Genomic DNA, 13,945 nt, shown 5'->3' with positions numbered 1-13,945 from the left:
TTTGAACGGTAAAATAAGCGATCCTCTCTTTTCGCTCTTTTTTGAGCGGTAAAATAAGCGCTCCTCTCTTTTCGCTCTTTTTTGAGCGGTAAAATAAGCGATCCTCTCTTTTCGCTCTTTTTTGAACGGTAAAATAAGCGATCCTCTCTTTTCGCTCTTTTTTGAGCGGTAAAATAAGCGATCCTCTCTTTTCGCTCTTTTTTGAGCGGTAAAATAAGCGATCCTCTCTTTTCGCTCTTTTTTGAGCGGTAAAATAAGCGATCCTCTCTTTTCGCTCTTTTTTGAACGGTAAAATAAGCGATCCTCTCTTTTCGCTCTTTTTTGAGCGGTAAAATAAGCGATCCTCTCTTTTCGCTCTTTTTTGAACGGTAAAATAAGCGATCCTCTCTTTTCGCTCTTTTTTGAGCGGTAAAATAAGCGATCCTCTCTTTTCGCTCTTTTTTGAACGGTAAAATAAGCGATCCTCTCTTTTCGCTCTTTTTTGAGCGGTAAAATAAGCGATCCTCTCTTTTCGCTCTTTTTTGAGCGGTAAAATAAGCGATCCTCTCTTTTCGCTCTTTTTTGAGCGGTAAAATAAGCGATCCTCTCTTTTCGCTCTTTTTTGAACGGTAAAATAAGCGATCCTCTCTTTTCGCTCTTTTTTGAGCGGTAAAATAAGCGATCCTCTCTTTTCGCTCTTTTTTGAACGGTAAAATAAGCGATCCTCTCTTTTCGCTCTTTTTTGAGCGGTAAAATAAGCGATCCTCTCTTTTCGCTCTTTTTTGAACGGTAAAATAAGCGCTCCTCTCTTTTCGCTCTTTTTTGAACGGTAAAATAAGCGATCCTCTCTTTTCGCTCTTTTTTGAGCGGTAAAATAAGCGATCCTCTCTTTTCGCTCTTTTTTGAGCGGTAAAATAAGCGATCCTCTCTTTTCGCTTTCTTTTGAACGGTAAAATAAGCGATCCTCTCTTTTCGCTCTTTTTTGAGCGGTAAAATAAGCGATCCTCTCTTTTCGCTCTTTTTTGAGCGGTAAAATAAGCGATCCTCTCTTTTCGCTCTTTTTTGAGCGGTAAAATAAGCGATCCTCTCTTTTCGCTCTTTTTTGAACGGTAAAATAAGCGATCCTCTCTTTTCGCTCTTTTTTGAACGGTAAAATAAGCGCTCCTCTCTTTTCGCTCTTTTTTGAACGGTAAAATAAGCGATCCTCTCTTTTCGCTCTTTTTTGAGCGGTAAAATAAGCGATCCTCTCTTTTCGCTCTTTTTTGAGCGGTAAAATAAGCGATCCTCTCTTTTCGCTTTCTTTTGAACGGTAAAATAAGCGATCCTCTCTTTTCGCTCTTTTTTGAGCGGTAAAATAAGCGATCCTCTCTTTTCGCTCTTTTTTGAGCGGTAAAATAAGCGATCCTCTCTTTTCGCTCTTTTTTGAGCGGTAAAATAAGCGATCCTCTCTTTTCGCTCTTTTTTGAACGGTAAAATAAGCGATCCTCTCTTTTCGCTCTTTTTTGAACGGTAAAATAAGCGATCCTCTCTTTTCGCTCTTTTTTGAACGGTAAAATAAGCGCTCCTCTCTTTTCGCTCTTTTTTGAACGGTAAAATAAGCGATCCTCTCTTTTCGCTCTTTTTTGAACGGTAAAATAAGCGCTCCTCTCTTTTCGCTCTTTTTTGAACGGTAAAATAAGCGATCCTCTCTTTTCGCTCTTTTTTGAGCGGTAAAATAAGCGATCCTCTCTTTTCGCTCTTTTTTGAGCGGTAAAATAAGCGATCCTCTCTTTTCGCTTTCTTTTGAACGGTAAAATAAGCGATCCTCTCTTTTCGCTCTTTTTTGAGCGGTAAAATAAGCGATCCTCTCTTTTCGCTCTTTTTTGAGCGGTAAAATAAGCGATCCTCTCTTTTCGCTCTTTTTTGAGCGGTAAAATAAGCGATCCTCTCTTTTCGCTCTTTTTTGAACGGTAAAATAAGCGATCCTCTCTTTTCGCTCTTTTTTGAACGGTAAAATAAGCGATCCTCTCTTTTCGCTCTTTTTTGAACGGTAAAATAAGCGCTCCTCTCTTTTCGCTCTTTTTTGAACGGTAAAATAAGCGATCCTCTCTTTTCGCTCTTTTTTGAGCGGTAAAATAAGCGATCCTCTCTTTTCGCTCTTTTTTGAGCGGTAAAATAAGCGATCCTCTCTTTTCGCTCTTTTTTGAACGGTAAAATAAGCGATCCTCTCTTTTCGCTCTTTTTTGAACGGTAAAATAAGCGCTCCTCTCTTTTCGCTCTTTTTTGAACGGTAAAATAAGCGATCCTCTCTTTTCGCTCTTTTTTGAACGGTAAAATAAGCGATCCTCTCTTTTCGCTCTTTTTTGAGCGGTAAAATAAGCGATCCTCTCTTTTCGCTCTTTTTTGAACGGTAAAATAAGCGATCCTCTCTTTTCGCTCTTTTTTGAGCGGTAAAATAAGCGATCCTCTCTTTTCGCTCTTTTTTGAACGGTAAAATAAGCGATCCTCTCTTTTCGCTCTTTTTTGAGCGGTAAAATAAGCGATCCTCTCTTTTCGCTCTTTTTTGAACGGTAAAATAAGCGCTCCTCTCTTTTCGCTCTTTTTTGAACGGTAAAATAAGCGATCCTCTCTTTTCGCTCTTTTTTGAACGGTAAAATAAGCGCTCCTCTCTTTTCGCTCTTTTTTGAACGGTAAAATAAGCGATCCTCTCTTTTCGCTCTTTTTTGAACGGTAAAATAAGCGATCCTCTCTTTTCGCTCTTTTTTGAGCGGTAAAATAAGCGATCCTCTCTTTTCGCTCTTTTTTGAACGGTAAAATAAGCGCTCCTCTCTTTTCGCTCTTTTTTGAACGGTAAAATAAGCGATCCTCTCTTTTCGCTCTTTTTTGAGCGGTAAAATAAGCGATCCTCTCTTTTCGCTCTTTTTTGAACGGTAAAATAAGCGATCCTCTCTTTTCGCTCTTTTTTGAGCGGTAAAATAAGCGATCCTCTCTTTTCGCTCTTTTTTGAACGGTAAAATAAGCGCTCCTCTCTTTTCGCTCTTTTTTGAGCGGTAAAATAAGCGCTCCTCTCTTTTCGCTCTTTTTTGAGCGGTAAAATAAGCGCTCCTCTCTTTTCGCTCTTTTTTGAGCGCTGAAATTGGCGCTCCTCTCTTTTCGCTCTTTTTTGAGCGCTGAAATTGGCGCTCCTCTCTTTTCGCTCTTTTTTGAGCGGTAAAATAAGCGCTCCTCTCTTTCCGCTCTTTTTTGAACGGTAAAATAAGCGCTCCTCTCTTTTCGCTCTTTTTTGAGCTGTAAAATAAGCGCTCCTCTCTTTTCGCTCTTTTTTGAGCGGTAAAATAAGCGCTCCTCTCTTTTCGCTCTTTTTTGAGCGCTGAAATTGGCGCTCCTCTCTTTTCGCTCTTTTTTGAGCGGTAAAATAAGCGCTCCTCTCTTTCCGCTCTTTTTTGAACGGTAAAATAAGCGATCCTCTCTTTTCGCTCTTTTTTGAGCGGTAAAATAAGCGCTCCTCTCTTTTCGCTCTTTTTTGAGCGGTAAAATAAGCGCTCCTCTCTTTTCGCTCTTTTTTGAGCGGTAAAATAAGCGCTCCTCTCTTTTCGCTCTTTTTTGAGCGGTAAAATAAGCGATCCTCTCTTTTCGCTCTTTTTTGAGCGGTAAAATAAGCGATCCTCTCTTTTCGCTCTTTTTTGAGCGGTAAAATAAGCGATCCTCTCTTTTCGCTCTTTTTTGAGCGGTAAAATAAGCGATCCTCTCTTTTCGCTCTTTTTTGAGCGGTAAAATAAGCGATCCTCTCTTTTCGCTCTTTTTTGAGCGGTAAAATAAGCGATCCTCTCTTTTCGCTCTTTTTTGAGCGGTAAAATAAGCGATCCTCTCTTTTCGCTCTTTTTTGAGCGCTGAAATTGGCGCTCCTCTCTTTTCGCTCTTTTTTGAGCGGTAAAATAAGCGCTCCTCTCTTTCCGCTCTTTTTTGAACGGTAAAATAAGCGATCCTCTCTTTTCGCTCTTTTTTGAGCGGTAAAATAAGCGCTCCTCTCTTTTCGCTCTTTTTTGAGCGCTGAAATTGGCGCTCCTCTCTTTTCGCTCTTTTTTGAACGGTAAAATAAGCGATCCTCTCTTTTCGCTCTTTTTTGAGCGGTAAAATAAGCGCTCCTCTCTTTTCGCTCTTTTTTGAGCGCTGAAATTGGCGCTCCTCTCTTTTCGCTCTTTTTTGAACGGTAAAATAAGCGATCCTCTCTTTTCGCTCTTTTTTGAACGGTAAAATAAGCGCTCCTCTCTTTTCGCTCTTTTTTGAACGGTAAAATAAGCGATCCTCTCTTTTCGCTCTTTTTTGAGCGGTAAAATAAGCGATCCTCTCTTTTCGCTCTTTTTTGAGCGGTAAAATAAGCGATCCTCTCTTTTCGCTCTTTTTTGAACGGTAAAATAAGCGATCCTCTCTTTTCGCTCTTTTTTGAACGGTAAAATAAGCGCTCCTCTCTTTTCGCTCTTTTTTGAACGGTAAAATAAGCGATCCTCTCTTTTCGCTCTTTTTTGAACGGTAAAATAAGCGATCCTCTCTTTTCGCTCTTTTTTGAGCGGTAAAATAAGCGATCCTCTCTTTTCGCTCTTTTTTGAACGGTAAAATAAGCGATCCTCTCTTTTCGCTCTTTTTTGAGCGGTAAAATAAGCGATCCTCTCTTTTCGCTCTTTTTTGAACGGTAAAATAAGCGATCCTCTCTTTTCGCTCTTTTTTGAGCGGTAAAATAAGCGATCCTCTCTTTTCGCTCTTTTTTGAACGGTAAAATAAGCGCTCCTCTCTTTTCGCTCTTTTTTGAACGGTAAAATAAGCGATCCTCTCTTTTCGCTCTTTTTTGAACGGTAAAATAAGCGCTCCTCTCTTTTCGCTCTTTTTTGAACGGTAAAATAAGCGATCCTCTCTTTTCGCTCTTTTTTGAACGGTAAAATAAGCGATCCTCTCTTTTCGCTCTTTTTTGAGCGGTAAAATAAGCGATCCTCTCTTTTCGCTCTTTTTTGAACGGTAAAATAAGCGCTCCTCTCTTTTCGCTCTTTTTTGAACGGTAAAATAAGCGATCCTCTCTTTTCGCTCTTTTTTGAGCGGTAAAATAAGCGATCCTCTCTTTTCGCTCTTTTTTGAACGGTAAAATAAGCGATCCTCTCTTTTCGCTCTTTTTTGAGCGGTAAAATAAGCGATCCTCTCTTTTCGCTCTTTTTTGAACGGTAAAATAAGCGCTCCTCTCTTTTCGCTCTTTTTTGAGCGGTAAAATAAGCGCTCCTCTCTTTTCGCTCTTTTTTGAGCGGTAAAATAAGCGCTCCTCTCTTTTCGCTCTTTTTTGAGCGCTGAAATTGGCGCTCCTCTCTTTTCGCTCTTTTTTGAGCGCTGAAATTGGCGCTCCTCTCTTTTCGCTCTTTTTTGAGCGGTAAAATAAGCGCTCCTCTCTTTCCGCTCTTTTTTGAACGGTAAAATAAGCGCTCCTCTCTTTTCGCTCTTTTTTGAGCTGTAAAATAAGCGCTCCTCTCTTTTCGCTCTTTTTTGAGCGGTAAAATAAGCGCTCCTCTCTTTTCGCTCTTTTTTGAGCGCTGAAATTGGCGCTCCTCTCTTTTCGCTCTTTTTTGAGCGGTAAAATAAGCGCTCCTCTCTTTCCGCTCTTTTTTGAACGGTAAAATAAGCGATCCTCTCTTTTCGCTCTTTTTTGAGCGGTAAAATAAGCGCTCCTCTCTTTTCGCTCTTTTTTGAGCGGTAAAATAAGCGCTCCTCTCTTTTCGCTCTTTTTTGAGCGGTAAAATAAGCGCTCCTCTCTTTTCGCTCTTTTTTGAGCGGTAAAATAAGCGATCCTCTCTTTTCGCTCTTTTTTGAGCGGTAAAATAAGCGATCCTCTCTTTTCGCTCTTTTTTGAGCGGTAAAATAAGCGATCCTCTCTTTTCGCTCTTTTTTGAGCGGTAAAATAAGCGATCCTCTCTTTTCGCTCTTTTTTGAGCGGTAAAATAAGCGATCCTCTCTTTTCGCTCTTTTTTGAGCGGTAAAATAAGCGATCCTCTCTTTTCGCTCTTTTTTGAGCGGTAAAATAAGCGATCCTCTCTTTTCGCTCTTTTTTGAGCGCTGAAATTGGCGCTCCTCTCTTTTCGCTCTTTTTTGAGCGGTAAAATAAGCGCTCCTCTCTTTCCGCTCTTTTTTGAACGGTAAAATAAGCGATCCTCTCTTTTCGCTCTTTTTTGAGCGGTAAAATAAGCGCTCCTCTCTTTTCGCTCTTTTTTGAGCGCTGAAATTGGCGCTCCTCTCTTTTCGCTCTTTTTTGAACGGTAAAATAAGCGATCCTCTCTTTTCGCTCTTTTTTGAGCGGTAAAATAAGCGCTCCTCTCTTTTCGCTCTTTTTTGAGCGCTGAAATTGGCGCTCCTCTCTTTTCGCTCTTTTTTGAACGGTAAAATAAGCGATCCTCTCTTTTCGCTCTTTTTTGAGCGGTAAAATAAGCGATCCTCTCTTTTCGCTCTTTTTTGAGCGGTAAAATAAGCGCTCCTCTCTTTTCGCTCTTTTTTGAGCGCTGAAATTGGCGCTCCTCTCTTTTCGCTCTTTTTTGAGCGGTAAAATAAGCGCTCCTCTCTTTTCGCTCTTTTTTGAGCGCTGAAATTGGCGCTCCTCTCTTTTCGCTCTTTTTTGAGCGCTGAAATTGGCGCTCCTCTCTTTTCGCTCTTTTTTGAGCGGTAAAATAAGCGCTCCTCTCTTTCCGCTCTTTTTTGAGCGGTAAAATAAGCGCTCCTCTCTTTCCGCTCTTTTTTGAGCGGTAAAATAAGCGCTCCTCTCTTTTCACTCTTTTTTGAACGGTAAAATAAGCGCTCCTCTCTTTTCGCTCTTTTTTGAGCTGTAAAATAAGCGCTCCTCTCTTTTCGCTCTTTTTTGAGCGGTAAAATAAGCGCTCCTCTCTTTTCGCTCTTTTTTGAGCGCTGAAATTGGCGCTCCTCTCTTTTCGCTCTTTTTTGAGCGGTAAAATAAGCGATCCTCTCTTTTCGCTCTTTTTTGAGCGGTAAAATAAGCGATCCTCTCTTTTCGCTCTTTTTTGAACGGTAAAATAAGCGCTCCTCTCTTTTCGCTCTTTTTTGAACGGTAAAATAAGCGATCCTCTCTTTTCGCTCTTTTTTGAGCGGTAAAATAAGCGATCCTCTCTTTTCGCTCTTTTTTGAGCGGTAAAATAAGCGATCCTCTCTTTTCGCTCTTTTTTGAACGGTAAAATAAGCGATCCTCTCTTTTCGCTCTTTTTTGAACGGTAAAATAAGCGCTCCTCTCTTTTCGCTCTTTTTTGAACGGTAAAATAAGCGATCCTCTCTTTTCGCTCTTTTTTGAACGGTAAAATAAGCGATCCTCTCTTTTCGCTCTTTTTTGAGCGGTAAAATAAGCGATCCTCTCTTTTCGCTCTTTTTTGAACGGTAAAATAAGCGATCCTCTCTTTTCGCTCTTTTTTGAGCGGTAAAATAAGCGATCCTCTCTTTTCGCTCTTTTTTGAACGGTAAAATAAGCGATCCTCTCTTTTCGCTCTTTTTTGAGCGGTAAAATAAGCGATCCTCTCTTTTCGCTCTTTTTTGAACGGTAAAATAAGCGCTCCTCTCTTTTCGCTCTTTTTTGAACGGTAAAATAAGCGATCCTCTCTTTTCGCTCTTTTTTGAACGGTAAAATAAGCGCTCCTCTCTTTTCGCTCTTTTTTGAACGGTAAAATAAGCGATCCTCTCTTTTCGCTCTTTTTTGAACGGTAAAATAAGCGATCCTCTCTTTTCGCTCTTTTTTGAGCGGTAAAATAAGCGATCCTCTCTTTTCGCTCTTTTTTGAACGGTAAAATAAGCGCTCCTCTCTTTTCGCTCTTTTTTGAACGGTAAAATAAGCGATCCTCTCTTTTCGCTCTTTTTTGAGCGGTAAAATAAGCGATCCTCTCTTTTCGCTCTTTTTTGAACGGTAAAATAAGCGATCCTCTCTTTTCGCTCTTTTTTGAGCGGTAAAATAAGCGATCCTCTCTTTTCGCTCTTTTTTGAACGGTAAAATAAGCGCTCCTCTCTTTTCGCTCTTTTTTGAGCGGTAAAATAAGCGCTCCTCTCTTTTCGCTCTTTTTTGAGCGGTAAAATAAGCGCTCCTCTCTTTTCGCTCTTTTTTGAGCGCTGAAATTGGCGCTCCTCTCTTTTCGCTCTTTTTTGAGCGCTGAAATTGGCGCTCCTCTCTTTTCGCTCTTTTTTGAGCGGTAAAATAAGCGCTCCTCTCTTTCCGCTCTTTTTTGAACGGTAAAATAAGCGCTCCTCTCTTTTCGCTCTTTTTTGAGCTGTAAAATAAGCGCTCCTCTCTTTTCGCTCTTTTTTGAGCGGTAAAATAAGCGCTCCTCTCTTTTCGCTCTTTTTTGAGCGCTGAAATTGGCGCTCCTCTCTTTTCGCTCTTTTTTGAGCGGTAAAATAAGCGCTCCTCTCTTTCCGCTCTTTTTTGAACGGTAAAATAAGCGATCCTCTCTTTTCGCTCTTTTTTGAGCGGTAAAATAAGCGCTCCTCTCTTTTCGCTCTTTTTTGAGCGGTAAAATAAGCGCTCCTCTCTTTTCGCTCTTTTTTGAGCGGTAAAATAAGCGCTCCTCTCTTTTCGCTCTTTTTTGAGCGGTAAAATAAGCGATCCTCTCTTTTCGCTCTTTTTTGAGCGGTAAAATAAGCGATCCTCTCTTTTCGCTCTTTTTTGAGCGGTAAAATTGGCGCTCCTCTCTTTTCGCTCTTTTTTGAGCGCTGAAATTGGCGCTCCTCTCTTTTCGCTCTTTTTTGAGCGCTGAAATTGGCGCTCCTCTCTTTTCGCTCTTTTTTGAGCGGTAAAATAAGCGCTCCTCTCTTTCCGCTCTTTTTTGAGCGGTAAAATAAGCGCTCCTCTCTTTCCGCTCTTTTTTGAGCGGTAAAATAAGCGCTCCTCTCTTTTCACTCTTTTTTGAGCGCTGAAATTGGCGCTCCTCTCTTTTCGCTCTTTTTTGAGCGGTAAAATAAGCGCTCCTCTCTTTCCGCTATTTTTTGAGTGGTAAAATAAGCGCTCCTCTCTTTTCGCTCTTTTTTGAGCGGTAAAATAAGCGCTTCTCTCTTTCCGCTCTTTTTTGAGCGCTGAAATTGGCGCTCCTCTCATTTTCGTTTCGTGCTCTTTTAAAAAAAAACATTTTGCCGCTCAATTTCGCTCATAATAACAAAAGCGCTCACAATGAGAGGAGAGGAGCGGTGCCCATCACTGCTCGTGGGTGGCTAAGAGCGCGAACTTTACCCTTTTCTCCTTTTGTAGCGAAATGTCAGATGAGCCTGTTATTAACTCGATTCCATTTTCCCTCCAAATGGACGCTTTTTCGTTCTGAAGAGCCTTTCCATTGAGATCCTAGAACCTCGAGTACTTTGCCATAAAAAAATATTTCAATTTGATGTCTTTTCCACGTTGGAGGTCTCCGTTAATAAGAACCGGGGAGAAATGAAACAAAGAAAAAAGATTTAATTTATTACTTTTTCCCTTTTATATTTTGTTCTCGATTGTTTGCGCTTCATTTTTGTCCCATTTAACAAATAATTTTCCCTAAAGAGGACGCCATTGTTGTTGGGGTCGCGTCGCAAAGCTTTTATTCGTTGAGCGTACTTAATTAAGTAGAAGACACAGCCTAGGTACGCTCGTCTTACGAGAATAATTAGGTCACTGTATTCCTCCGCCTTTTATCCAAAGCAGTTACCCTCAAATCGCTTAATTCGTTGTGATATTCGAGGATTGCGTGGCTTAAATTTATACTGCGGTTTGAAGCACGTTTCTTAACGTATAAACTCGCGTTATCGAAGGCCAGGACGTCCGTCGCTTCTTAACGTATGGACCATGACGTTCATCGCTTCTTCTTAACGTATGGACCATGACGTTCATCGCTTCTTCTTAACGTATGGACCATGACGTTCATCGCTTCTTCTTAACGTATGCACCATGACGTCCGTCGCTTCTTCTTAACGTATGCACCATAACGTCCGTCGCTTCTTCTTAACGTATGGACTATGACGTCCGTCGCTTCTTCTTAACGTATGGACCATAACGTCCATCGCTTCTTCTTAACGTATGGACCATGACGTTCATCGCTTCTTCTTAACGTATGGACCATGACGTTCATCGCTTCTTCTTAACGTATGGACCATGACGTTCATCGCTTCTTCTTAACGTATGGACCATGACGTCCATCGCTTCTTCTTAACGTATGCACCATGACGTCCATCGCTTCTTCTTAACGTATGCACCATGACGTCCGTCGCTTCTTCTTAACGTAAGCACTATGACGTCCATCGCTTCTTCTTAACGTATGGACCATGACGTCCATCGCCTCTTCTTAACGTATGGACCATGACGTCCGTCGCTTCTTCTGAACGTATAGGACATTCGGCCTTTAACCAGGCTTCCTTCCCGTTATAAGGTTAAGAATTGCGTCGGTCGCAAAACTCGTCATCCCCTCGAAGTAAGCTCTCCAGTAGTGATTAGGAGCTCGGTTGGGAACGTCCCTTTTAACCCTATCGAAGGGGAATTTGTCCCGTCTTTTAATGATGACCTAGGCTTAGGATCTTTTCGAGTGCCGCCGTTATAAGGTGCCGGAGGCGATCGGAAGAACAATTTGTCGAAACAATATAAAAGAGAGAGAGATAGATCGTACTAGACGACTGTCGTCAGTAAAAATAAAGTTTCCGTTTTAATTGAAAATCAGTCGAGCGTCTAATTCGTGTCTTTCAACTCGACCGAGTCTTGGAATAGATATCATTCTCTACTATGAAAATTTGAATATCAAAGGGACGACCGTCAATTTGTGTCCTATCTTCGCCCCCCCCTTTTAACATCGATTTAACATAAAGGGGGAACCGAACCGGAAACTTGGCGAACTTTTCTCATTTTTAGTTTCTTAGAAAAATTTAATAACTATCGTTTGACAGAAAATGTCCTTACGAGTTACGACAGAATTAAACTTACCACGAGCTAAGTTAACGTCGTTATGTTTACGACTGGATCATAATATTAATTATCTTAATTACCGCCGTGGGAAGGTAATTTTTATTGTAATTATAATTTAAAAGAGTGAGGGCTGAACCTAAGGCTAGATGAAAGTGTAGTCTATGACGTGTGAACTGTCAGTGTCCCCGAAAAACCCGTAAATGTTACGTTAATGGATTTTGGCAACATTTAAAACTAAAGCCTTGAGGATATCATGTATCACTATGTAAATTTTCCATGAGAAAACTCCATTAGGACTCGCGTCGTATCAAAACAAAACCGGTCAACGACTCTTTCAGTGGATGGCGGATCGAAAGGTTGTAGAACTCCCTTCGCGGTCACTCGCTAAATAAATACTTAAAAAGGAGTGCGGACATAACGCACGCGATTGGAGCGTTTAGCGCGAATAATCGTTTTCCGTGTCTCCAAAAACTACCCGAAATTAACGCGTCTTTAATAGTTTTCGGGCCATTCCGGTAGGATATGGGATCGAAGTTTGACTTCCGGAGCTCGCGCGGATAAGTTCCGAGCAAAGAAACTAATGGTTCCGAGTTAGCCCCTTCGTTGGGCTATTTTTGGGGACATTTAAGGTGAAGGGAAAGCCGCTATACACTTTACCATTAGGCTACGTCACTGAATCTCTTTTTTTGAGCCGGTGATCGATCTGTCTCTCAACGCCTTTAAGTTCGTTTGGGTGCGATGCTCCCGCGACTCGAGCCGTCAAGATCGCCTTAAAGGGGGAGACCTGGTTTCGCGAAAGGAGCAGTTTTCGTCATTACCGATCTCCGGACTTTCATTTTTCGAACCTTCCCCTCGCATTAATTCGGTGATTTTTGTTCGGGAAAGGGGGCTTAGCTCTATTCAAAGTCGGAGGCTTCGCGAAGGGAGGAGTTGTTTAACCGTTATTTGAATTGGTGTCACGGAGAGCGCTGTGTTGTCTACATACAGGCCCAACTTGATACTTTTTAGAATCGTTTTATTACGGAATCGAAATGGAACTAGTTTATTATAGTAAGTCCTATTACGATTGTTGTATATGCATTTTAATTTCGTTGGGAATAGTTAATATTTTAAACTTGGGGTATCGATCTAGCATTTTTAATATTTTCAATCTATAACATTTTTAATATTTTCAATCTATAACATTTTTAATATTTTCAATCTATAACATTTTTAATATTTTCAATCTATAACATTTTTAATATTTTCAATCTATAACATTTTTCATATTTTCAATCTATAACATTTTTCATATTTTCAATCTATAACATTTTTCATATTTTCAATCTATAACATTTTTCATATTTTCAATCTATAACATTTTTAATATTTTCAATCTATAACATTTTTCATATTTTCAATCTATAACATTTTTCATATTTTCAATCTATAACATTTTTCATATTTTCAATCTATAACATTTTTAATATTTTCAATCTATCACATTTTTAATATTTTCAATCTATATAATACAAACTTGTAGAAATATATATTAGAAGTAGAAAGAGTATATTATACCTTAAATCAGTTAAATATTGGCAAAACTAATTACTGTTAGTGACGTCTTTCTCCGAAGGAATAAAATGGCTTCCTTAATTCAAAGGCTTCACCGTCAAATATTAGGACTTTGACGCGTATAAATTTGTTGACGTCCTATATTTCAGTCTATACAGGGTGTTTCAAAAGTTGACGCAAAACGTTTAAGGAGTTGTAGGGGGTGAGTTGAAAAGTATGCCTGTTTTTCCCCCATTTTCCTACGATGAGTGAAAAGAGCGCCAGAGAGCTTCAAAGTGTGGCCTACTAGCCCCTGGAAGTAGGCTGCAACAAGCGCAAAACCAAGCAGCAGGGAAACGCGATATTTATAAAAGGACTTTGTAAACAAATCGAGGTAACCAGCGTAAAAAAGTAAACTTAAACAGTATTTAAAGTCCCTGCTGCTTGGTTTTGCGCTTGTTGCAGCCTCCTTCCAGGGGCTAGTAGGCCACACTTTGAAGCTCTCTGGCGCTCTTTTAACTCATCGAAGGAAAATGGGAAAAAACAACAGGCATACTTCTCAACTCACCCCCTACAACTCAAATTTTTGCACAACCTTTTGAAACACCCTGTATACAAACTTTACTCGTGCATACCCTTTTCATTGGTTGCCCTAGTCAGCTAACGAGTAATCCATCATTTCAGGTTGCTGCGGTTGTTGCTCGGCGCTCCGGCCTCGTTACAAACGTTTGGTGGACAATATCTTCCCGCCAAATCCGCAAGTAATTTAACCTCAAAGTACCCGTACGAAATCAAGGGCTCCCAGAGTTCCTATAATTCCTATAAATTCCTATAATTTCAATATGCTCCTATAATTTCCTATTTTCTCAAAATTGTTTCTATAAATTCCTATTTTCTCAAAATTGTTCCTATAAATTCCTATTTTCTCAAAATTGTTCCTATAAATTCCTATTTTCTCAAAATTGTTCCTATAAATTCCAATTTACTCAAAATTGTTCCTATAAATTCCAATTTACTCAAAATTGTTCCTATAAATTCCTATTTACTCAAAATTGTTCCTATAAATTCCTATTTTCTCAAAATTGTTCCTATAATTTCCTATTTTCTCAAAATTGTTCCTATAAATTCCTATTTTCTCAAAATTGTTCCTATTTTCTCAAAATTGTTCCTATTTTCTCAAAATTGTTCCTATACATTCCTATTTTCTCAAAATTGTTCCTATACATTCCTATTTTCTCAAAATTGTTCTTATAAATTCCTATTTTCTCAAAATTGTTCCTATAAATTCCTATTTTCTCAAAATTGTTCCTATACATTCCTATTTTCTCAAAATTGTTCCTATACATTCCTATTTTCTCAAAATTGTTCCTATAAATTCCTATTTTCTCAAAATTGTTCCTATAAATTCCTATATTTTCTATGAAATTTCCTATAATTCCTATAATATTTAAAAAAAAATATATCGCTTGGAGCCCTGGAAATCAATTCCACCCGCTAATTTTTGGTGGGGCTTTT

At 39.6% G+C, this 13,945-nt stretch overlaps 1 protein-coding gene across 1 annotated transcript in view; it reads left to right on the top strand.

The window, feature by feature from the left end:
- The window catches only part of stmA (Protein EFR3 homolog stmA), a 33,745-nt gene that overhangs the window by 12,906 nt on the left and 6,894 nt on the right, over positions 1 to 13,945 (top strand). The window contains exon 2 of the mRNA XM_090152774.1: positions 13,115 to 13,191. Coding sequence (XP_090008900.1) covers positions 13,115 to 13,191 — 77 coding nt within the window. The remainder of the gene's footprint in view (positions 1 to 13,114; positions 13,192 to 13,945) is intronic.

Source organism: Leiobunum rupestre, chromosome 7 (assembly GCF_980474605.1).
Source record: "Leiobunum rupestre chromosome 7, qqLeiRupe1.1.hap1, whole genome shotgun sequence".
Classification (NCBI taxonomy): domain Eukaryota; kingdom Metazoa; phylum Arthropoda; class Arachnida; order Opiliones; family Sclerosomatidae; genus Leiobunum; species Leiobunum rupestre.
This window is presented reverse-complemented; position numbering and strand designations above follow the sequence as displayed.